General features: G+C 34.7%; 1 protein-coding gene across 1 annotated transcript; it reads right to left on the reverse strand.

Annotated features, from left to right (window-relative positions):
• Window positions 1-1862: 1862 nt before the first annotated feature.
• si:ch211-207e14.4 (interleukin-17 receptor D) lies at window positions 1863-27124 on the reverse strand. Its single transcript, XM_056449073.1, has 12 exons — window positions 26642-27124; window positions 24309-24393; window positions 20400-20558; window positions 18604-18722; window positions 18287-18410; window positions 18095-18133; window positions 17848-17993; window positions 13592-13666; window positions 12855-12921; window positions 9455-9604; window positions 9117-9292; window positions 1863-5986 (listed from the first exon to the last, which is right to left on the reverse strand). Exons 1-12 carry the CDS (start codon window positions 26756-26758, stop codon window positions 5474-5476), a joined length of 1770 nt encoding a protein of 589 aa, XP_056305048.1. The 5' UTR covers window positions 26759-27124; the 3' UTR covers window positions 1863-5473.
• Window positions 27125-27280: the final 156 nt, after the last annotated feature.

Genomic DNA, 27280 nt, shown 5'->3' on the forward strand with positions numbered 1-27280 from the left:
CTCCACACAGAAATGCCAACTGACCCAGCCGAGGCTCGAACCAGTGAGGCGCCTTGCTGTGAGGCGATCATGCTACCGACTGCACCACCGTGACGCCACTGATAGTCATTGGCTGCTAATGTGATTTCCGTATTTAGAACTTGCTAATAATACTTTTCTGAAATTATATTATTAAAGAGAATGTGCGAATATGAAACCAGCTTTACCTCAGTCTTGACCAGTCTGGCTAGGTTGGTCAAGCTGGTTTTAGCTGGTCATCTTCCACTCCTAGCCCAAATAAATGGTCAAAACCCTTCTAAAACCAGGCTGGTCGACCAGCTTAAACCAGCCAAGCAGCTCAGGCTGGTTTAAGCAGATTTTTTTAGCAGGGGTGTTTTTTTTTTTTTTTTTTAAAGGGGTACTTAGTGTTAGTTCACCTAAAATTGAAAATCATATTATTGATTTTACTCACCCTGATGTAATTCCAAACCATTGAGACCTTTGTTGGTCTTCGGAAAACAAATTAAGATATTTTAGATGAAATCTGAAAGCTCTATCATTCTCCAAAGACAGCAAGATTCGCGACTCGCAAAGTGCAGAAAAATACCACGAAATAAATCTCAAACAGACAATATGCCTTTAGTGGGTCAATAATAATATTATCAAGCTACGAGAATTCTTTTATGCACACATTAAATAAAAACAAGGACTTTATTCAACAGTCTTCGCAGTGTCAGTATATTGCGCACAGTCATGAGCAGTGACCTATACCTTTCTACACTTTGAGTTGGGAATATTGCTGTATTTTAGCTCTATGGTGGATGGGAGATATTTCAGAGTGACATCAGGGTGAGTAATTAATAACAATTTTCAGTTTTGGATGAATTAACACTAAAATGAGGCTCATATTTCCAGATAATATTATATATAAATAACTTTTTATAACAGAGTTGGATTGGCGCACATGTTTAATTAAGGATATAATTGTGACACTCTAGCCTACAAAAAACCTTGAACATGTATAGGAATTAACCTTATTCTGGTCATCAAGAGGCAGCACAGTGGGTAGCACAATCGCCTCACAGCAAGAAGGTCGCTGGTTCAAGGCCCGACTGGGTCAGTTGGCATTTCTGTGTGGAGTTTGCATGTTTCCCCCAGGTTTCCTCCGGGTGCTCCGGTTTCCCCCACAGTCCAAAGACATGCCGTAGTGTATGTGTGTGAATGAGAGTGTATGGATGTTTCCTAGTGATGGGTTGTGGCTGCGTAAAACATATGCTGGATAAGTTGGTGGTTCATTCCGCTGTGGTGACCCTAGATTAAAAAAAGGGACTAAGTCGAAAAGAAAACGAATGAAATAATGGTCAGTATGATGAACATTCAAGGTGAATCAGGAATGTTTTTCCAGTTCCCATCTTTGATTGTTTGCAGCTACGCTAATCAGACTCTGCGTTTGATTTGAGCTCATTAATGGACATATTAAAATTACAGTTCCAGTGGGATTTTATGATTGCCTGTTTATAGGAACATTCAACAAAAAACATACAAGTGAGTGAAGCACGAAGCAAAATATTTACTTTTAAATTGCTCACAAATATTTGAGGGAAATACATCAGCTTTCTTGGATTTTAAAACAGCTTGGGCAAGATTTTACAAGACTTATAGGTGAAGGAATTTACGATTGTTTACTGTATCACGGAAAGCTGTGGTCTTTGAGTTTCCTGCTAATTATCAAATAGAGGAAAAACTATTATAGCTAAACATTTGATCCATAAATCAAAGCTTCTTAACAAGGGGTATTTTGTAAATAGACAGCTGTTTCGGATTATACACCAACAGCCAAACATTGTATTGCAGTAAAACACAGGATAAAATATACTGCGCTCTTTAATAAAAGTAATAAAACTTTATTCACACAAAACACATCATAATCATAAATTTTCTTAAGCAATTTATGCAAGTTTAGGTTTTATAAAAAAAAACAGATGCCCAGCAGAACTGTTTAAACTGTGGTGTGAACAAGATTACACATAATAAAGACATAAATAGCTGTGTGTTTTGATAATGCACGTCATGCACTGACATTAAGAGGTATTTTGTCAAAACACAAACATAGAATGTTCCCTTCATGTAATACAAACAGTTGCATCGTAACACACACACACACACACACACACACAAACGTTTAAGAAACCAACATGCCTTAGAGTATGACCAAAGTAAATACAAATAACTGGGTTTAATGTCAATTATATGCAATAAATAATATAAAAAGTTGTTGTTTTTTTGCGTTTTTTCTTCTCAATCTGTGGTAAACACCTAATGACAGAGCATGCTATTACTTGGAATATTTACTGTAACGTTCAAGAAGCAGGAGCTATGCAAATAATGCTTAATAAATACACGCTTATATAAAAAAATATCAAACATTCACAGCTTTCAGCAACCTCTACATACTTCAGATTCCCTCTTTCACAACAATCTTAATTACTTGTCCATTGAAAACTCCTGTGCATGATCAATGCGGTTGTTCAGGGGTTCTGAAAGTTTTCATAAGGAAACCTACATGACATTGTGGCTGGTTTCTGAATAGGGTTTTGAACGGAGTCATGTATATCTTGCGTCAGTTTCCTTCCTCCATTGACTATGTGTGATTTCTTCTAAGAAACTGTGCCTAAATTACACACTTGTGGATTTACGAACAAAGTGCACCAGAAGAAACCGATTATCATCAGCTTTGCTTGTTTGCGATCCTATAATGATTTGCACAGATAAAAATTCACACTTGTCCAGTGGAATGTACCATTTCTCTCCAAAATTAAATGTCTGTGTGTGAGCAAGACAGAGCACAAAAGAGCACGCACAGGCACTGACACAAGCCAAAGAGCATCAGAGAATGCTTCAAACATGGTCAAAACCAAACGTTTCATTCTAGGGGTTAATTCCTGTGGTTATAAATGAGCATAAAACCATTTCTGCCGAGTTTCACTTATTTAGTCAATGCACTTTAAGGCACCTTTAACCATTCTGTTCCATGTGAATCTGGCCCAATCAACACAAATATGATTTCCTTTTCCACGGAGGTGCTGATAACAGATCTCTTTGGAATGTAATACAAATACATCACTTGTTGGCTTGGTAATGCATGTCATGTGTAACGTAATATGGACGATAAATTTTTCATTAATAAACAGAAAAAAAGAAATATGATGCAAAATTGCATACTTCCACTCTACATTAGTCAATAAGCCAAGTAGCATTACCGAATTCATAGTAAACAGAATATGAGAAGTACATGGATGACCAACTACATTCGGTGATATTCTGAAGTGAGGACAATCTACTGTCCCTTAAGGCCGTGGGAGAGAATTTATGAATGGGAATGAAATGACGCAACGGACATACAGTTAGGTCCAACACAATTCTAACATGTTTGACTGTATACTTCAACACAATGGATTTGAAATGTGTTTTAACTGCTGCCTGTCAGCTTTAATTTGAGGCTATTTACATACAAATTAGGTGAATGCTTTAGAAATAACAACAGTTTGCATATGTGCCTCCCACTTGTTAAGGGTCCAAAAGTAATTTGACAGTATAATAATCATGAATCAAACTTTCACTTTTTAATTCTAGGTTGCAAATCCTTTGCAGTCAATTACAGCCTGAAGTCTGGAACGCATAGACATCACCAGACGCTGGGTTTCAATCCTGGTGGTTCTCTGCCAGGCCTCTACAGCAACTGTCTTCAGTTCCTGCTTGTTTTTCAGTTTTGTCTTCAGCAAGTCATTTGCAAGCTCAATCGGATTTAGATCAGGTGGCCATTGCATAACATTCCACTTCTTTCCCTTCAAAAACTCTTTGGTTGCTTTTGCAGTACGCTTTGGGTCATTCTCCATCTGCACTGTGAAGCACCATCCAATCCAAAGAGTTCTGAAGCATTTGGCTTAATATGAGCTGAAAATATTGGCTGAAACATTTCAGAATTCATCCTGCTGCTTTTATCATCGGTCACATCATCAATAAATACAAGAGAACATGTTCCATTGACAGCCATACATGCCCACGCCATGCCACTACTACCACCATGCTTCACTGCTTAGGATCATGAGTAGTTCCTGTCCTTCTCCATACTCTTCTCTTCACATCTAGATCTTATCTGTCCATAGGATGTTGTTCCAGCACTGTAAAGGCTTTTTTTAGAACTCTAATCTGGCCTTCCTGTTTTTGAGGCTGACCAATGGTTTACATCTTGTGGTGAAACCTCTGTTTTCACCCTTCTCTTGATTGTTGACTTTGACACAAATACACCTACCTCCTGGAGAGTGTTCTTGATCACGCCAACTGTTGTTGGGTGTTTTCTTCACCAGAGAAAGAATACATTGGTCGTCCACCACATTTGTTGTTTCCGTGATCTTCCGGGGGTTTTGGTGTTGCTGAGCTTACTGGTGTGCTCTTTCTTTTTAAGAACGTTCCAAACAGTTGTTTTGTCCACGGCTGATGTTTCTGATATCTATCTGATGAGTTTGTTTTGTTTTTTCTATTCAAGCCTATTGATTGCTTTCTTGACTGATAGTGACAGCTCTTTGGATCTTATCTTGAGAGTTGACTAACAGATTCCAAATGCGAATAGCACACTTGAAATGAACTCTGGACCTTTTATCAGCTCATTGTAATTGGGATAATGGGGAAATTACACACACCTGGCCACGGAACAGCTTAGAAGCCAATTGTCCAAGTACTTTTGGACCCTTAACAAGTGGGAAGCACATATGCAAACTGTTGTAATTCCTACAGCGTTCACCTGATTTGGATGTAAATACCATCAAATTAAAGCTGACAGTCTGCAGTTAAAGTACATCTTGTTCAAATTGATCGTGTTTGTGTAAGAGACAAAAATGTTAGAATTGTGTCGATGTCCCAAGATTTATGGACCTAACTGTAGGCAGGTCATGTCATGTTTTATATATATATATATATATTTATTTATATAGAAAAAGCTATTATGTACTAGCTAATTAGTTAAAGGTATTAGTAACTAATAAAGTTATGGTAACTAACAACCTTATCTGCTCCAAATTTGATTGTAATGCAGTAATATGCACTTTTTGTAAAGCTGCTTTGAAACTATAATTATTGTGAAAAGCGCTATACAAATAATTTGAATTGAATGTGATAATGACAAATGGTGGAAACAGTACGTCAGAATTCCATTCATATTATTAATACTATACAGAATGCACTTTTGAATGCTTGAGAAGTAAATTAAGATGTAGTACCTAGAAGTAAATAGCAAGAACATTCCTGGTTGAGAATGGTTTGTAATTGTGCTGCATCATACCAGGCTCAAGTCCAAATATGACTGGAACCATTCAAATATCTGACAACCATTAAGAATGATTGTGGAAAAGTAGCTTATCATATGGATTATACTTTTAAATGGACATGCATTGGGTGTTGCATTACGGTGTTATAATTGCATGAATTACTGCCGTCCTTATGAAATGATTGGATTTCCTTCACACTGCTCCTCAGAGAACTGTGCTTTGGCTTCCTGGATGGCCAGCTGTAGTGTAGCTCCAGCCGGCAGTTTGTAGTAGCCACTTTGCGAAATGTTCTCCACCTGCAGGTAAACTCCAGGCTTCTGCAAAGCCACTCTGTGAAGATGAGAGAAGAGCAAAGTCAAGTCTTTAGTCAGGATGTATCTTGAAGCCAGACTCAGCGCTGCTGGGATATCGGACTCTTGCGAGTACTCGAATATGGCCACCATGTATTTGGAAAGGTCTTGACCCAGAGCTTTAGCACGGCATAGCTCTTCTCCGATCATAGAAACCACAGCTAAGGTTGTGTTCTCCAGCGGTTCCTCATCCTCAGACTGGTTGATCTGGTTCTGAAGGAGACCGCGAGAGCAGATGACTAGCACAAAGTCACACTCCTTCATTCTCCTGCAATGCCAACCCATAATGCCCTCCTCCATGATACCCAGGGCCTCCCACAGGTCCAAATGCACCTGAACAGGAAAAAATATATTGAAGATAGAGAGCATTTTGAGGTAAAGAATTGAAAATATTAAATAGTTTTTCACCCTCCAATTGTTTTAATTATGTTTATTTACGTTATTAAGAAAGTACTTTGAAGAATGTTGGAAACAGGTAGCCATTGACCTTCCATAGTTTTTACTATAGTTGTCAATGGCTACAGGGTTCTAGCATTCTTTAAAAAAATAAATAATAATAATAATAAAAAAAAATAAAATAGAAAAATAACAATAAAATTATTATTTTTTTAATTAATAAATGTAACAAAATAATAAATAAATAAACAACATTAAATAAAAATATATATAAAAATAAAAACCGAAAAATAATATACAAATAACTAAACAAATGAATAAACAAATAAATAAAATAAGCAAATATAAATAAATAAATGCACATGTGTGGGTGTGTGTGGGTTCAACATACAGTAAATAAGAAACCCAAACATTTTCAGGATCACTTAAATTTTTCAATTTCGCAATGTTGTTTACCGTTTTATTTGTTCATTACACTTTTTTTTCACTTGTTTTGTTATTATGTTTGAGAAGATGTTGGTCAATAGATGTGTGAAATAAAATCCATGTTTCTAAATAACTCGATTTCTAAATAACTCTATTTACAAAACTATGTGCAATGAAATTGTTTTTCACCGCTGTTCAACACTGATTGATTTATTTATTAAATGTCTATTAATCTACAAAAAAGATCTATTAAAAAGGTAGAATTGTAGGTAAAGAGTAGGCATCGCATTGCAATAAGGATCCATTTGATAAACTAATCCCGAGTTCAGACTGCAGGATTTTAGACCTGATTTTGACTCGCCAACAATTTTTCAGAAAATGGCAACAAATGCCTAAAATAACAAGTAAATCGGTCCTCATTCACGAGAGTAACAATCACACAGTGTGAACTATCAAAGACGCGATCTGGGAGAATCGCCTATGAGTCGCTGACACCTGTCAGATGTTTGGCATGCTAAATATCTGGAGCTGTCGGCGATTCAAATCATGCCGTGTGAACTGTGTTCTGATTGAAAACAACATCAGTGATCCAATGAGAGAGCAGCATCCGCTAGTGTGTGCATCTGCAGGCCAGAGGGAGTTTGAGGGAGCAGTTAAAAGCGCTCATTTTCAGATTATTTGGACCCAAGAAATGGAGGAAAAACTAGTGTAAATTTGGCAGGAGCACCAGTGTCTGTTTGACGTGTCATCTGAGCAATATCACAACCGGATCGAAAAAGAAAATCAGTTGAGAAATTGCTAATTGTCTTCAAAGGCCAGTACAATAAGTACATTTTCTACCGCAATAAAGCCTTGTTTTTCCATTATGTAGATAATAACGAAAGATATATTAAATGACCTTGCCCATTGTTTCCATGTCACTTCTCGCGTTTGTTTGGTTGTGAGATGTAGTTTAGACAACATTGTCGGCGATTCTTTTTATTTTAAAGTCATGTAGTGTGAAACCCCCTGTCGCCGATCCATCCTACAGTGTTAATACAGCAGCGACAGAACGCTAGCCCAGAAAGTCATGCAGTGTGAAAACATCTGTGACACGACTACTTTGAAAATCATGCAGTTTGAACTCAGCATAACAATGCAAAGCACTACTAATAACAGAAACCAGACTCTGCGGACATTTTACGATATTTCTGTGCAGAATTTTGTAAAAAAAAATCTGCAGATTTATGTGGAATGATTATGAGAGTATCGTAACTAAAAACTTCATATGTAAAATAAAAAATAATACCTTTTTAACTTTTATTTAATGTTTACAATGCAAATCCACTTATTTGGTAACAAAATAAATGTATCATATAACATATCTACTAAAAGACTGAAAAAACACTTTACAAACTGTATTGAAAATAAACCAAATGAACATTTTTCATATTAGTCAATTTTACTGAAATTAATTTAAAAACTGAATAAATATACTGTATATTTACACACATTTACACAAGTATAAATAACTAGACTTGATGGGCTGAAAATCTGCGGATTTCTGTGCATGCAGATTCCGTGTGGGCCTACTAATAACTTAGTAACACATCATTAATACATCAAAAGGGACTAATGTGATCAATGTTTTGCCCATTGTTAATAAAGGTTGAACGAGTCAACCATTAATAACTAACAAGACCTGTAATTATAGTAAAAAGCACTACACAAATAAACTTGAATTGAATTATTTTGTCATTCTGGCAATATTTTAATGAGCGGCAAAAAATAGTCTTAAAATGACTGTACTATAGACCAGGGGTTGGCAAACTCGTTCCTGGAGGGCTGGTGTCCTGCACAGTTTAGCTCCAACACTAATTAAACACACCTGAAGTTGCTAATCAGAGTCTTCAAGATCACTAAAAATCTGATTAGAATCTGAATCTTGATTAGAGTTGGAGCTAAACTGTGCAGGACACCGGCCCTCCAGGAACGAGTTTGCCCACCCCTGCTGTAGACCATATTGAGGAATGTAAACAATAACAATGGTTCTAATGTATTTCCTGTTGAACATTATTAATTTCTATAGACAAATTACCAACCTACGTCACACAGGTTCCCGGTTGCAAAAAGAGACAGGTTGCAATAGCAAACATGTCGTGTTGTGCGGTAGGATGGCAAACGTGCTGTGCGCGCATCCTGAATGTTTACAAACATGGTAAACTATAGCAGCCTATTGCAGTGGTGCTCAACCCTGCTCCTGGAGATCGAACTTCCTGCAAAGTTCAGCTCCAACCCTAATCAAACCCACCTGAACCAATTAATTAGGACCTGAACAGCACTTGACAATTACAGGCAGGTGTGTTCGATATGGGTTGCAACTGAAATCTGCAGGAAGGTTGATCTCCAGGAACAGGGTTGGTCACGCCTGGTCTGTAGCTTCCGAGAATCCAAAAAGAGCCATATATTGATAAATAACGTTATGATAGCTGTTTTAACATAAAGTTATGATTGAATTGCCTCTTGTTACAGTTATGATGATAACAAGTGGGAAATTTTTAAGGGTCAACCACATTGAAATGGTCTATAACATCGTTTATCATGATATAGTTTTGTACAACAAAAGGTATTCTATAAAATAGCTTCTAATTGAAACACTTACTTGAGTGGCCATGTGCCTTTGCAGAAAAGCAGCCAGCTGCAGCACGACCCTGACGTGTGCAGGACCATCATTACTAGAGTAGCAGATCAGGAGGCGAGGGGGGCGCATGCTTTTGTCCAATAAAACACATTGTCCTTCGCTGTCTGTTTTTTTATCGTAGTACTGTTCTGCGATCTCTACCAAAAAGATTTTAAAAAGAGTTTAATAGCACAACACAGCGCAGTTGGCATTCTCAAATACTTTCCAACTTTATTTATGGATAATTAAAAGATGTCATAAAGAACTGATACTTTAGCCAATGCGCACTATGCATGTCAGTGAAGTTATAAAGCTCAAACCTGGTCTCAATTTGGTCAGGGCCTTTTTCTTTTTCAGTCTTTTCTTGTAGAAAATGCTGAAGGCGAGCACTGCTGTTGCAGACAGCAGGGCTCCTAGAGACAGCAGCACCATCAGTGAAGGGCTGTCGGTCAACCGTGAAGCCGGCAGCTCTGAATGTGAGAGTGGAAACAGAGTAAACATATTAAGACATTCAGCGGGTGTGTAACCTCTATAAAAGCTGCCTGACATGCTGCTCCACCCACAGTTACTGTATGCACTTCAGGCGAATTGTTGACGTTTTTGTAAGCTTATAAAACGTGTCCTTAAAGGAATAGTTCAGCCCAAATTTTTCATCAATGAGTGTAAATGTTGTTTTGCTGGTAGTAAATACACAAACAGTTGAAGTCATAATTATTAGCCCAACACTGATTTATTTTTATTTTATTTTTTATATTTCCCAAATTATGTTTTTGCAAGGAAATTTTCACAGTATGTCTGATAATGTTTTTTCTTCTGGATAAAGTCTTATTTGTTTAATTTCAGATAGAATAAAAGCAGTTTTAAATTTTTTAAAACTCATTTTAAGGACAAAATCATTAGCCCCTTTAAGCTAAAATTTTTTTTCAATAGTCTACAGAACAAACCATCATTATACAATGACTTGCCTAATTACCCTAACCTGTCTAATTAACCTAATTAACCTAGTTAAGCCTTTAAATGCCACCTTAATCTGTATAGAAGTGTCTTGAAAATATCTAGTCAAATATTATTTACTGTCATCATGGCAAAGATAAAATAAATCAGTTATTAGAAATGAGTTATTAAAACTATTATGTTTAGAAATGTGTTGAGAAAATCTTCTCTCCGTTAAACAGAAATAGGGGCAAAAATTAAACAGGGAGGCTAATAATTCTGACTTCAACTGTACATTCAATCCTTCATTTTCTTTCAGTTAGTTCCTGATTTATCAGGGGCCGCCACAGCAGAATGAGGCACCAACTACTCTGGCATACGTTTTACACAGCGGATGCCCTTCTAGCCGGAACCCAGCACTATACTGGGAAAATACACATACATTTGTATTCAGAAATACACAAACAAACAAAGAAAATGTAAAGCCATATTCACAACTCTCTATTTTTTTTTTACTTTAGAAATACATTAGTTTAAAAATATATAATTAATATAAAATAAATAAACAAATAAAAGCTATTATTTAGAACTTTCTTTTTTATTAAAGAATTCTAAAAGTATCAGTATCACTATATTCACAATATTAAAAACTCTTTTCAGCACTTATAATTGTAGGTATCATTATTAGTAATTTTGTACAAACAATAACTGATCATAATAGAACAGCAAATCATCATATTATGATTTGTGACGGATCATGCAACACTGAAGACGTCTGCTTTGAATCGTATGAATAAATTCAATTTGAAATGAATTATTTATTTAAAATTGTAATAATATTTCACAACTTAACAGTTTTAACTGTATTTTGGATACAATGAATGAGTAGAATTTGCTTCTTTCTAAAAATTACATATAATCTTACCATTTACAAACTTTGGACTGGCAGTGTACACTACCTGACAAAACTCTTGTTGCCTATCCAAGTTTTAAGAACAACAAATAATAACTTGATTTCTAGTTGATCATTTAGTATTAGAAGTGGCTTATATGAAAGGCAAAGGCCTCTAGATTAAGCTTATTTTACCAAAATAACATATGACCATGGCTTAATTTTTAATGATTTAATTAGGACAGTAATGTCTGACTTTGCTTAGACAAAAGTCTTGTCCCTTAACAGAAATAATGTACAGTATAGAATATAAAGTCATGCTGCAGTGGAAAAATAATTAATATTGTGTATGACTCCCATGAGCTTGGAGGACTGCATCCATACATCTCTGCACTGACTCAAATTACTTATTAATAAAGTCATCTGGAATGGCAAAGAAAGCGTTCTTGCAGGACTCCCAGAGTTCATCAAGATTCTTTGAATTCATCTTCAATGCCTCCTCCTTCAACTTACCCCAGACACGCTCAATTATATTCATGTCTGGTGACTGGGCTGGCCAACCCTAGAGAACATTGACCTTCTTTGTTTTCAGGAAATTTGATGTGGAGGCTGAAGTATGAGAAGGAGCTCTATCCTGCTGAAGATTTTGCCCTCTCCTGTGGTTTGTAATGTAATGGACAGCACAAATGTCTTGATACCTCAGGCTGTTGATGTTGCCATCCACTCTGCAGATCTCTCGCTCGTCCCCATCCTGAATGTAACCCCAAACTTGACTGATTCCTCTAACAATCTTGGGTCCATGCGGGTTCCAAAAGGTCTTCTGCAGTATTTGTGATGATTGGGATGCAGTTCAACAGATGATTCATCTGAAAAATCTACCTTCTGCCACTTTTCCAAATGATCAACTAGAAGTCAAGTTATTATTTGTTGCTCTTACAACTTGGAGCAATGAGAAGACTTTTGTCGGGGAGTGCAAATATAAAAACATTTAATTCCCATATAGTCAAAAATAAGTCTCAAGCGGTAAACACAACACAAAATATTACAATAACAGCTGTTTTCTTTTATCGGACTATACAAAACACGGTGGTTCTCCAATGCAGGACAAATAATGGTCTTGTCAGACACTCCAAACACAAACTTCTACAAACAATGAAAATTAGCAGAAACGTCATCGCGTTCTAGACGTGAACGCGATGATGTTGGATGTCTACTCCAGCCAATCAGACGATTCAAACACATTCACATCCGCGCTGTTAATGAAAATAAAAGCCTTTGAATGTTTTTCCCACATTTAGATGCTAGATTTTAGTCAGATAACGTTTCTATGTTCCTTCCTAATGCTAACTGTGTAAAAAAATCATCAATTAAATGCTTATGATAAACCGTTGTTTGTCTACCTTCAAGCTCTGCTTCAATTGTTTGACACATGTGCACGTAAAGCAGCTAGTGAGCACCAGCACACACACATATTATGTACATCTCGACATGCAAAAGTGTTCCTCCATATGTTTTCATCCGAGTTGTTCACAATACTCATCCATCCTCAGGATTTGTAATGTTGTCAAATGTGTAAACATTTAGCTGCGGTTCGCACTTCTGCCTTTGGATGTCTCTGGGACAAAGCAGCTGCATAAATGCTAAAGCTTTAAATATAAGTGAAACCATCAACAAAAGACTCCTATGTTAACCAATACAAGCGCAGCCATGTAGAGCTCATTTCTGGTTAATGATGCCAGAATTTACTGGTATTTTTGAATGAATGTGTGAACAGTATTTTCTGGAAACATTCCGTAACGTCTGTGTGAACAGTAGTTTTTTAAATTTACCGGTAAAGTCGTTCCTGTAATTTTACGGTTTATTTACTGGTATCGCTGTGTGAAAGGGGCTATTACCTTCAAAGTTACGATTAACTACAACCAGAAATGTTTTTCTGACAGCATCCACAACATCAGCTGCAATCTAAAATGAAGAAATATACAACAGTTACTGATTTTATACAGAGCTCAGCATAATTAAGTACAAAATCATTTTGAAAATGAATATTTTTATCTATTTCTCAGTGAATATAGGCAATGTATTTTGGTTCATTTAAACAAAACAGATTAAACAGATTTATTTATTAAAATAATATTGTAGTCACCAAATATATTTAGAAATTGAAAGATAATACAATTAAATTCAGGCAAAATATTGCAAAAATAAATTACAATCTACAAAATTTTAACAAAATTTCTTTTTTTTTTTTTTTTGCTTATCTTGATTTTTTTCTCTTTTTTAAATTTGTATTTAATATTTTTCTATAACATATAGATTTGGCTGTACTAGTTTTTGAACCATTATCTTAAGTTATTTTGTTAGATAAGCTCCAGACTTGGCTTCAGTACTGACTAATCTAATGTTTATGCACAAATATAATATTGTATAGTTTCCTATTAATTTGTGAGATTTGTGAGGGGTGTACTTGTACATGCTGAGCACTGTATTTGAAAAGCTGCAGTCAAACTATTGGCAGATTTCTGTTGATGTGAATACTCTTGACTGATTAAGATAAAAGACGAAAGCTGACAATGTAATGATACAGTAACCTGAACCAACACACACCCTTGCAATGTTAAGAATGAAACCTTACCTCACAAGAGTAGTTTGTACCTGCTTGGAGATTCTGCAAACGGTATGTGTGGTGTGTCTTGTTAAGACTAAAATCCTAGAAAATCAATAAAAACAAAATGTAAAAAATAAATGAATTAATATAAAACAAAGAGAAAATATAGGAAATATGTACTAAAAACAACAACAACAACAGTAGCACATTTCCTCATCAAGCAAAAGTCTATATTTTGGTACAGGGTTCATTCCTCATCTACATGCGCACATCGCTGCCTCATTAGTGTAAAGTGGTTCACTGAGTACACTAGTCGAAATGTAGGCTCGCATGGACTATTAATCTGGAGTGTGATAGGTGTCATTTGGGTTTAGGCATTTTATCCCATATGTTCTGAACATGCCCAGCTCTTTCCTCATACTGAGGTTCAGTATTTCTCTCTCTTTCAGCCATTACTTCTATATAGCACCATCACGTTTTATTGACCTGTTTGCTGTGATGCCTGATAATTATACATTACCCATTTTTCAAACTTTGTGGCCTTTCCTACTTTGCTTGCTAAGTGTGTATTTTTGTGTATAATTTTATTAAACTGGAAGAGCCCCCAGCCCCCCAGATGTTCTATATTTTGTGAAACTAGAATAGATTAGATACTCCCTTCAAAGACATAAGAAAACGCTTGTTCAAATTTGGAAGCCCTTTTTTTCTTATGTTAAAACTCTCCTGCTGGATCTAGACTGATCATCCTTGCTAGATCTTGACAATAATAGTACATTAATTTGTAATCTTTCATTACTCAAATTGTAACATTGAGATTGTTGCATAAATGTTGATGTCTTACCCTAGTAGTGTAATTGGGTTTATTTTATTTTATTATTAATTTAATTTATTTCGTTGTAATTATTTCTATAAGGGTTGTTTAATATGTTTGTAAAATGTAAAAACTGTAAAATAAATTATAAATAAATAAATGAAGTCTATGTTTAGTGTGGCTTCCCTTGGCACCACGCACAGCTTGTTTTGTTCTAATTGTCCTGACATTTTCTAAAATAATGTGCCGTGTATCAGGCTTCTTTTAGCACTTTCCAGAGTTCCTCTTTAGGTTTAGAGCAGGGGTCACCAACCTTTTTGAAACTGAGAGCTACTTCTTGGGTACTGATTAATGTGAAGGGCTACCAGTTTAATACACACTTCTCGAATAACAAATTTGCTAAATTTACTTTTAATTATATGTTATTATTAATAAATAATGATATTCATCTATGTTAAGACACTGATCACGTTAATGATTTCTCACAATAGTGAATATCAGTATGCAACACTTTATTTCTATAAATCTCTGCAGTTATTTACATTTTAAATATATCACTTTTACAATATTTTCACTAGCCACTAACAATTTTTAAGAAATCATACACTACAATGTACCATGTTTGTACAGATGATCAATTGTGTTAGGTGAATCAAATTTTACAGCATTTTTAACATAACACACTCTTCAAACCATTGCCGAGTTGGACATCGGAGAGAGTGGAGATTATATTCGTTCTGGTCAGTTTTGTTTTTCTGCCTTGTTTTTCTAATCAAAATATGTGTAGCTCTAAATGAGGCTTCCGTTGCTTTTTGGAGGTTTTCATCGGTCTCGTGAAAAAAGGTTTTTCACAAACCTTCCTTTAATTCGCAGTCTTTTTCCACTTGTAGTGCACTGCCTGGTGGGTAGTTAGCATGGTAAATGTTAGCTTGCGTGACACGTTCTGAAATGTCTCTCAACATTGTGTTGATTTGCCGTCACCAAATTAAGTAAAAAATAACTCTTCCTCCTATTCACTGTGAAAATGATATGTTTTTCTGCCATGTTTTCAAATCATCTCCTCCCCTTTACTGCACCCGCAACCATTGCTGTGGAGACCAGCTAGCTCTAATCTAAAATGAAATTTCTTTTTTTTTATATATATATATATATACATATATATATAACTTCTTAAGGCCCAAGGTGTTTTTTTTTTCATGCATTTTTTATTACTCTTGGCTATTTGGGCTTATTGGAACCTAATTAGTATAATCTTTTGATACGATGTACTTTTAGAGAAAAATTATGTCCATATATGTGGACTCGTGGTCTGAATTTACATAAAACACTTTTTCCTGAATGTTTTTTGATGCATATATAACATTGATTTTTTTTACTTGCTTTGACTATCAGAGAGTAAAAAAAGAAGTGTTTGGGACATTTCATATGCTGCAAAACAGTTGCAGAATGACACTGTATGTCTGTAACAAAATATAAAACATTCAAAGTATTTTAAATAGCCAAGAGCTAAAAAGTGCTGCCCACGTATGTGGACACTCAAGCCCTAGGAGGTTAATGTCATTTTCAAATTTACATAGATGCAAGTGTGATTTTAAAAAGCTACAAAAAATATTAAATGCAGCTAAACTGGTAGTGAACAGGCCTGCGGGCAACTCATGTGGTCCTCGCAGGGCACCATGTTGGTTACCCCTGGTTTAGAGTGTCTTATTTTTCTTTTTCTGTCCAGGTGATCTCATACAGACTCTATAATATTCAGGTCTGGACACTGTGTACGCCATTTCATGACTGTCTGCTCTTCATCAGCTGTTTTCTTTCACCAAATATTTCACAAATTTTGTTTTAAAAATCGGCTACTTTTTTAAAAAGACGGTTGCTACCAAGTTGCTAAATGGGACTACAGGCGGTGTCTGAGCTATTATACATCATCAAGCTGAACTGGTCTGGAATGCAGCTTGTTTTCTTTGGACATTTGGATTTGTCTGTGATTTAAGTATTTTCATGAATAGTAATTTATAGTTTGTAGTATTTTTCTAATTGGGAATTCATAAGACTGTTGAGACTGAGTCATTTGTTGATCCTTTATTTTAATTAAACGATATTATGGGGATACTGCTTACGTGTGCAGCCTGTCTCCTGCTCTCAGTAATGCAAACGTGTGAATAAATGTGTAAAAATAGATACAGGTTAACTGTCATTTTAACGTGATCAATAGATTTTTCATCAGTTAAATCTGAACACATTTAACTCTGTTATAACTGCAATATTTACACTCTCTAAAATGTATAGAATATGTGACTGTCCGGGCTGCTTTTCGCTGTACTTCATGACCAAAAAAAGGAATATTAAATGTTGTTCTGTGTCCATGATGAAACCTACAGGCATATAGACTTGTCCCTCAAACCTCATTTCTGTCATCTGTTACTAAGGCTAGCGATACACTTATTTAAATATGTCTTATGAAAATACTATGTAGACACATTTACACGTACAATTTTAAAACTTTTACAACATCCGTAAAGCAAAACAAAATGTATTTCCCACATAAAAAAACTATCCAAAAGGCACGTAAGTCTATTCAGAGGTGTTTTTGCTTATTTATTTGTTTATAATATTTAGCGTGGATTATAATATAATAAACTGAGAGAGTTAATCTTTGTTATGAACCATATTTCTAAAAATAAGCTTGAAAATTTGTGTGTTGCAGGGTGGTGCTGACATCACAGGCGAGCACCCCGAAGGCACTGTAGTCCGTTTATAGCCTAATGTTAGCTTTTCAATTGTTCTGTTTGCATTTAAAACCCAAAAGTGCTAAAAGTTGTATTTTCGTGTGAGGATTATCCGGTTGGACAATACATGCAAGTGTAATGATCAGTATTTTAACGCAGAGCTTATTATTTGCAATCTTCAAAATGCCTATGGGAAAATCCTATAGGGATTTAATAGAGGGAACCAGTTTTATGCTAACAGCCGATTAGCCTATAAGGTGACGTCATAGTTCCTCCACTCTATTTATAGGATTTCACTGCAAATGGATCATTATCATGCTGACAATTAAAACTATTACCACTGAAGTCCTTCCCAGAAGGGATGGCATAATGGATTAAAACCTATCTGTACTTTTTAACATTCACAATTCAGACAATATTGCTAATATAACTGATAGAAATGTAGTTCAAACCAGTACAAACAGCCTCTCTCCAACATTGTCTTTCATATGTCTTAAACAATTAAACCAAAAATAATTCACTAACTCTAACCTAACTCCTATCTTAACAAACCATACATCAACTTAAAGAAAATGTATTTATCCTGTATAAATCTCAATTTTAAATGTACGGTTATGGCTGGTTTTGTGGTAAAGGGTCACATATAGCCATTATACCATCAGTAAAACAACAGATTTGATGTTGGCCTAAATCTTTTGCACAGCACTGCATATACACACAATATATAATTAAAATTGAAAACCCACTGGTTTAATGCTCGTGTAGTTCCGTCGTCCGCCTCCAAAACATGACGAAAAATACTGACGAACTCCAAAGTTCTCAGGAGCAAGGTTAAAGGTCACATAAACGTCCCGGTTGTCCTGGTGGACCTCAACGTATGTGGGATGCCAGTCTATAATGTTTGACAGGATATACATTAATGCACACATACTGTATATAATGAAAATATGTGGCACAAACAACAAAAATAAAAAAGACGCAAAAATCACTCACCTTTCTTACATTTTTCAAGTCCATTTTTTTCAGGACATGCTGAAAACATCAACACAATTGACAGGTTTATTACAACGCAAGCATCATTTGTCATGCGATAGTCTGAATGTGACAAGACAAGTTGTCAACGTTTCTAATGGGTATCAAACTAATTGCATGATTGTTTTGAACTAGAAAAGAAGAAAGTCTTACTCTGGGTGAAGAACTGTTTCTTCTGATAGAACTGGTTCCACCGTTCAGGAACGGGCAGTGCCATGACAGTCACAACATACTCCCTATCCAAGAACAGACGCGTGAAGGGATCGGAGTAATAAACCTGTGCAAAACCAGCAAGGAAATAAGTTCCATGACCTCATGACTTCAGGAATTCATGACATGGCACATACTGTAGATACACAATATGATACCACCATAAGCGTAATGTGATATGGTTATCACATGCATTACACAGTTCTAAAGAATGATAAAAATGCTTTTTGTGGTTTCTTGCTTTCTGACTTTTTACATACCCTCTGTGCATCAGCAGGGGTGAGAGATAAATTGCTTCCCAGGAGAAAAAGCTGACATAATATTTGAGATCCACCAAGAACCTGAAGCGTTACTTGAAATCCACGCAAGAACGCAATTCCTGTGCACATCAACGAAATAATTAGATAGGCTGACAAACAGATCAGTAGCTGGAGAAATGACAGATAGATGATAACAAACAACAGAATAGAAAAACATAATGAACTAGAACAGTAGAATAGAATGGATTAGAATAGAAGACGAAGAGACAGACAAACGGAAAAAAAGACAAACATGAACAAACAGATGATGAACAAATGGATAGATGGATGGTTGAACGGATTGATGGATGAACAAATTGAAGAATGGATGGATGGATGGTTAAACAAATAGAAGAATGAACAGATGGATGGATGGTTTAACAAACAGAAGAATTAACAGATGGACGGTTGGTTGAACAAATAGAAGAATTAACGGATGAATGGATGGTTGAACAAATAAAAAAATTAACAGATGGATGGTTAAACAAATAGAAGAATAAATGGATGGATGGTTGGTAAAACAAATAGAAGAATGAACAGAAGGATGGATGGCTGAACAAATAGAAGAATGAACGGATGGATGGATGGTTGAACAAATAGAAGAATGAACAGATGGATGGTTGGTTAAACAAATAGAAGAATGAACAGATGGATGAATGGAAGGATGGATGGATGAATGGACAGATAGATGAACAAATTGAAGGATGGATGGATGGATTAATAAATAGAAGAAAAATGGATGGATGGTTGAACAAATAGAAGGATGGATGGATGGTTGAACAAATAGAACAATGATGAATGGATGGTTGAACAAACAGAAGGATGGGAGGATGGATAGATGGATGGATGAACCAACAAATGGATGAAAAAATATAAAAAAGATGGACAAATGGACAGATGGTTGAACAAATAGGAGGATGAACGGATGGATAGATGGTTGGTTAAACAAATAGAAGAATAAACGGATGGATGGATGGATGGTTGAACAAATAGAAGAACGGAAGGATGGATGGATGGATGAATGAATGAATGGACAGATAGATGGACAAATTGAAGGATGGATGGAAAAATAAATAGAAGAAAAATGGATGGATGGTTAAACAAATAGAAGGATGAATGGATGGAGAGATTGATGGATTAATGGACAGATGGATGAAAAACAGATGGATGGGTGAACAAACAGAAGAAAATGGATGGATGGATGGTTGAACAAATAGAAGAAGAATGATGAATGGATGGTTGAACAAATAGAAGGACATAAGGATGGATGGACGAACCAACAAATGGATGAAAAAATATAAAAAAGATGGACAAATGGACAGATGGTTGAACAAATAGGAGGATGAACGGATGGATAGATGAATAAATGGACAGATGGACAAATGAATTAACAAAAATAAGGAGGATGGATGGACAAATGGATGAACAAATAGACGATAAACAATAGGAGAGGCAGATGGATTAGAATACACAGAATGGTACGCCAGATAGAATGACAGAAAGACAAAGAGACAGACCGCCTGGATCATGTAAAACAAAGAGATAGACAGACATACAAAAAAAGGCAAAAAGGGACAAATGAATAAATAGAACGATAGTGTGATCAATGAATCTATTGATGGATGGAATGACAGATAAATAGGTTGAAAGAATAAATAAAAAGCAAAAATGGATGAAAATAAAAATATAACAATAGATGAAAAGACGGACAGACAGAGACAGATGAATAGATGGATAGCTGGATAGATAGATATTACCGTATTGGCTGGGGTTCCATGACACCGTAACAGTATCGTATGTTGGCTCTTCATTGTGTTCAAACTCGATGTTAATATTGTGAGGTGCATGAACATAATGCTGGCAGACATCTGGAGATTCCTGCCCTAGAAATGAGTGACAAGGCCAAGGGACACAACCTGGCCAAGCAGAAAAGTTAACACTACCACCCAAAGAGATGCTGTTCTCTTGATGAGCTTCACACATGACTTGCTTTAATAGCAATTAGAGCAATGGCTTTAATAGATGTGTTTAATAGCTACAGTGGGGGAAATAAATATTGAACACGCCAATTTATTTTTCCTGGGAATGATGTTTCAAAAGAAGCTGTTGACATGGAATTAAACCAGATTTTGGTAAAAACACAAACAATACAGACATAAAAATAAAAAAATACATAAAGAAATCTGAAAAATGATTTGTGTGTAATAATGTACACAAGGAGAAAGTACTAAACTACTGAAATGTATTGAATACTTTATATAAAGTCATCATTTTTAAAATGATGCCTCTTAAAGACGCCTCTCATGTGGAGAATGAAGTCACATGCATTGCTCAGGTGTGAGTTTTTTTCCATAGACGTCAACAGAGTGTAAAAATCTTGATGGTTCTGTGGGTCTCGTCTATCAAATCTGATCTTTATTTTGTATTTTCTATTGAATTCACATCAGGTGATTGGCTGGGCCATTCCACAGCTTGGTTTTCTTTCTCTGAAATAATTTGAGAGTTTCTTTGGCTGTGGTTTGGATCATCGTCTTGCTGAAATGTCCACCCTGGTTTCATCTTCATCGTCCTGATAATGTAGATGTTGAACTGAAGCAGCTAATATTAATTTACAATGACGAAGGGCAGAGGGTTGCTGAAGAACTACTGAGAGATTTCAGCTGCTGTCTGGGCTTTCGCTGCCTTTCAACACCTCCATTTCCTCATGTGTTCAATACTTTTTTCCCTGTTCATTGTATTAAACAAGTTAATTTGTAAACTAATTAGTTTTGTTTTCTTTGCATATTTGGATTTCTTTGGTTTCCATCAACATCCGGTGAAACTCAAGGCAACAGCACCCTTTAAATATATGTTTTCTTAAATAAATGGTGACATGTTCAATACTTATTTCCCCTATTGTATACTGATGAACAGGCAGATGCAGACATTGCTGTCATTCTTGAAAACTGAACGTGTAGATTTATGGTGAATGCATTACAAGGTAAACTGTTAAAAACTAGAGAAACAAAAGTGGAAAAAGTAATTAAAAGCAGCTGAAAACAACAGACGGTATATTTGAGAGTGAAAAAATAAAAGCTTGTTTGGGAAAGCAGCAACAAATGGACAAGTACAGATATTGATTATAGTTTGGCTCAAGCAAATGCAAAAATGAAAGCGATTCCTAGAACTTCTGCTAACGATTACATGGCTAAACAGCCTGTTTAGTTTAGCGAAATGGTCGAAACAATTGTAGGTACAAATCCAGAGACCTGTAATTTTCTACACTGCGTGTGTTTTTATAATAAATAAATTTAAAAAAATAAAATAAATAAAGCTGCAATCCTTCTGGTATGCGTCAATACTGATCACTGCTAAAGGGAAAACGCAAAAACACTTTTCTGAATGTTATTCTTTCGTGAAGGGGCACAAAAATCCCAATCATTAACCTCATGTGTTTTTGCATTGTTAGCAATCTATAACACATACATTTAAAGGTGCTGTATGCAAGTTTTTGACTGTTCTAAAGCAAAAAAAATAACAATACGTTTGCAGATATTAAAGAAACATGCCAAGTGAACATTCTTGTTTATCTGAAAAACAATGCCAAAGTCAGATATTCTGCTTTAAAAGTGTGTTTTCCTGCCGGGATGCTGTCTTTATTTTACTTCTTTTAACACACCCAATACCAGTTTAGCCAATTATATTTCAGCACCCGGGTTGCCTTAATGGAAAACCCCATATTTCATTCAATCATTCAGAAAGGCTCTCAAAGCATACGTCCGTGACCGAAAATGTGACCTCCGGTGGACAGTAGCAGCCTCGAAATGAGATGCAGATTCAGAGTTCAACATGAGGTTATAAATTAGCAAATTATATAAACATTATGAGCGTAAACATTAGGTGAGCAGGTTACATTGTAACCGAGTGTCCTAACAACATGCTACGTGACGAGACCATGCAGTGATAAGCCATTTGGCTGTTTGCACCAGACGAAACATGACAGAAATTTCAATACAGCCATACAGAAGCACAGAAACTGCACTTACTGCACTCACTCACGAAATGGTAAGGTTTATAATCTAATTAAAACATATTAAATCTCTTTAACATTATTAAATGTACATGCTGAATCACTGATATGTGTTGGTTTTGAGTCAGTTCTAAAGTTTTATCTCAAACGGTTTATTTTATTTTTAAGCTGCTGCTTTCAGTATATGGTAATAAATGTCATGTAAAATGGCATTCAAACTCACATTATTAGCATTTAACACTGAATTAAGCACATGAGTTTTCTGTTGTTCACCTGTGGGAACTAGAAGCCGTTTCTAATATATCAATTCGAGGTGTTGGTTAGAACAAAAACTCCTTTTAATATGGAAAAGATTATTTCTATCAAGTGCCGTTGCTTTTATTTAGAACATTTAAATTAGCCTTGTTGGTCCTCAATCTGGAAACCTGTGCTTGCGTTTGTTTCAATAGCTAAGTTTCCAATCAAATATTTATGTGTGCATTTTGGATATGAGCCTAATAAAACGGTTGATGGAAACGCCAAGATGCGCATAAATGTTGAAAATGTGCATAAAAAACATGCGCATAACTGAGTAGGATAAACGTTTTATTCGATAGGAAAAGACGCACATAAACTACGATGGAAACACTTTTACTGAACAAATTCCAATATGCACATTAAAAAAGGTCATGTGATTTTGTTATATTAGATCATGTGATGATAAAAATGTGTGTGAATAAACAAACCAGCAGGCTGAGCACTTTGCAAAACATCTGAAATATTGTTTTGGTCATTCTAAAACGCCTTAACCATTACATACAGTATTACTGTGTTATAATATTAATAATAACCTCCAGAATCAAGAGCGTCTGTGCTCCGCATCTTATGCCTTTAAACGCCACCGTGCATTTACTTTGTGTCAGGATTGTCTTCTGAGGCGAAAGTCATTTATTAAATGAAGAAAAGATTCACGCAGCTTCTCCTATTACAGCAAATTACATTTTATTGTTGATATTTGGCGACAGTTAATCAGGAGGTGACGATTTTGTTCGCTTTGACTCATTGGATGGAAACGCTGCTTTATTCGCACATCTTTTATGCAATAATCCAGTTTTACGTATAAATTTAATTCGCATCTTTGGATGGAAACAGCTACTGACTGTAAAAATCCAGAGATGCAATACCTAGTTTAATTACTGGGTGTCAAACTTGCATACTGCACCTTTAATATAATAAACAAAAAAGTAGCATTCAGTTCTCTGGATTTACATTGTTTAGTTATGTTTGAGTAAAATATGATTTTGTATTATTAAATGCTGTTTGAATTATGAAAATTTTATCATTTACAGCTGCATAAAATAACAAAAAGTCATTTTATGATATTATATAGGAAATGCTTATATGAATTTTCACAATAAAATGCCAGTTTAAACATCAGAACAGTTTGAAGGTCTGGAAATTAAAACTTTTGTTATTCTGACCAATTGTAATTTCCTGAAAAAAATAGTACTAAATAAAATAAATAAAAATAGTCTATAAAGGAATATTTAGCTTTATTTAAGACTGAGAAATTTGATAGATTTTTTTTTTACACAAGCAGTGTAAAGCTGGTTACGTTTTATGGGTACTGGAGATCATTTATAAATAAATAAAAAACTTCCAAATAATAATGACTTACTTCCAAAAGGACTGGAAAAAGGAACAATGGTAGAAACCTGCACATCGTCTGTTGTGATTCTGCAGTATTCACATTTTGGGTCCCCCTAAAAAAAAGAAGTCTTCAGTAAAGAAAATAAATTTCAGATCATCTGCCTCATTAATCAAATGAGCAAATACTTCCCCTGAGGACACATTTGTATATATATTGGAATAAAAAAAAAACATTTCTTGTTATATATTTTTTTGCCATACGCAAGTAAGATGATATAATGTTTAAGCAAAAATAGCTGGCTTCACCGAATGTTTTTATGAGAGTTTATTCCTCTTATAGTCATTAAACTGAGCAACCAGAAAAACCAGCAGCAAAAAATGACCAACATTTGTGCTGTCAAACGATTGATCACATCCAAAATTTAAATTCATATTCACAATTTATTTACATGCTATATATATATATATATATATATATATATATATATATATATATATATATATATACATACATACATACATACATACATACATACATACATATACATATACATATACATATACACACAGTTGAAGTCAGAATTATTAGCCCCCCATTTATTTTTTCCCCAATTTCTGTTTAACAGAGAGATTTTTTTTTCAACACATTTCTAAACTTATTAGTTTTAATAACTCATTTCTAATAACTGATTTATTTTATCTTTGCCATGATGACAATAAATAAACATATATATAATGCATATCATATATATATCCATCCTTATCATCCATATATATCCATCCATTATCCATCGATATCTATCTATCTATCTATCTATCTATCTATCTATCTATCTATCTATATATATATATATATATATATATATATATATATATATATATATATCCATCCATATACATCATCCATATATATCCAACCATATACAGTTGAACTCAGAATCATCAGCCCCCCCTGAATTTTCTTTTCTTTTTTAAATATTTCCCAAATGTTTAACAGAGCAAGGAAATTTTCACAGTATGTCTGATAATATTTTTTCTTCTTGAGAAAGTCTTATCTGTTTTATTTTGGCTAGAATAAAAGCAGTTCTAATTTTTTTAAAAGCCATTTAAGGTAAATATTATTAGCTCCTTTAAGCTATTTTTTTCAATAGTCTGCAAAACAAACCATCATTATACAATAACTTGCCTAATTACCCTAACCTGCCTTGTTAACCTAATTAACCTATTTAAGCCTTTAAATGTCATTTTAAGCTGTATAGAAGAGTCTTGAAAAATATCTAGTCAAATATATATTTTTTTTTCAAATAATTTATATATATATATATATATATATATATATATATATATATATATATATATATATATATATATATATTTATATATTTATTATCTGTTTTTTGTCCTGTCTCTGTTATCCTGTTGCACTGTAGAAGCTCTGTCACGAAAACAAATTCCTCGTATGTGTGAACATACCTGGCAATAAAGCTCTTTCTGATTCTGAGTATTTAATGTCATCATGGCAAAGATAAAACAAATCAGTTATTAGAAATGAGTCCTTTAAACTATTTAAACTATGTTTAGAAATGTGTTCTTCTCCGTTAGAAATCTTCTCTCCGTTAAACAGAAATTGGATGAAAAAATTCACAGGGGGGCTAACATTTCTGACTTCAACTGTATATGGATAGATATAAATGGATATAATGGATGGATATATATATATATATATATATATATATATATATATATATATATATATATATATATATATATATATATATATATATATATATATATAACAAATGTATATGTGTGTGTGTACATACATACATACACACACATATACATAGATGACTTACTACAAATGAAACTGACAATTATATTAATTTCATTAATAACAATACACATTTTTACCTATTAGGGACAATCAGAAATACTAAAACTGTTGTCATTATTGAGTTAGTCAAAACTATGTATTTTTGTATTTTAATTTTAATATATATATATATATATATATATATATATATATATATATATATATATATATATATATATATATATATATATATATATATATATAAATAAAACAGACCATTATATTAGTTTCATTAATAACAAACATAAAAATATTTATCTATTAAAGACAATTTTATATTTGATTACTGACCCAGAAATTGTAGTTATTATTATTGAGTTAGTCAAAATTTTGTATTTTTATATTTTAATTACATAATCAAAACTCAAATATTGACACTTACTAAATATTAACATTACAGCTTTCGTGGAACTCAGAAACAAAGTACCAGTGATTCTCCAAACATTGATCCGCTCAGCTGAATGTCAAAAGCATAAAGCAGATCTTACCCGACGGATGCATTCAAGTGTGCAACTCTGAGGTCTGTAAGACGCTTGCTCTCCACGGGTGTAGATCAACAAGCTGATCAGCAGGAGCAGATCCAGGGTCAACGTGGGTGGCCGCATCGCGTACCCTTCACCTGAAGTCCAACTAAAAAACCTTGTCTTCAGTCCTAGAACTTTAGGGTCCTCGACACAAATAAGCTGAGTCTCTTGAAGAAGTGAAGATCAGTTGTGTAAAAGCGGAAGGGGGTGGAATGGGAGGAGAGGAGGTAGACCAAAGGTTTGGAAGTGAAAATAACAGCAGCAGAGGGAGTGGTGGCCTGGGGGGAAAATGTAGAGGCTGTCAACGTTCCTCAACCGCCAGGTATGCCTAAACCTGATTTACTGCTTTGAAGCTGCTCTTTCTGGCTTTAACCATGACCATGTAAACTGATGAATGACCCATGATAACTCGCACCACAAAAACATTCCTGACCAATGGCCAAAGGCAACATTCTGCATCTGTGAAAATAAGTTTGGTGTAAATACAGTTCCATGAAACGCACCATGAGAAATTGATAGCCTGCGGTTTTACGTGACTGTTGAACATTCCGTTTAATTTTCGACAGGGGTGGTTTCTCTCTGGGAACCTACAAATCTTTCATA

This window comes from Danio aesculapii, chromosome 23 (assembly GCF_903798145.1).
Source record: "Danio aesculapii chromosome 23, fDanAes4.1, whole genome shotgun sequence".
Classification (NCBI taxonomy): Eukaryota; Metazoa; Chordata; class Actinopteri; order Cypriniformes; family Danionidae; genus Danio; species Danio aesculapii.

Coding starts and splice junctions, on each gene's coding strand:
- si:ch211-207e14.4 (XM_056449073.1), bottom strand. CDS start 26,758: ATGCGGCCACCCACGTTGACCCTGGATCTGCTCCTGCTGATCAGCTTG. Junction 24,394..26,641: donor CACTTGAATGCATCCGTCGG/GTAAGATCTGCT, acceptor TCTTTTTTTTAG/GGGGACCCAAAATGTGAATA. Junction 20,559..24,308: donor TTTTTCCAGTCCTTTTGGAA/GTAAGTCATTAT, acceptor CTGCTTGGCCAG/GTTGTGTCCCTTGGCCTTGT.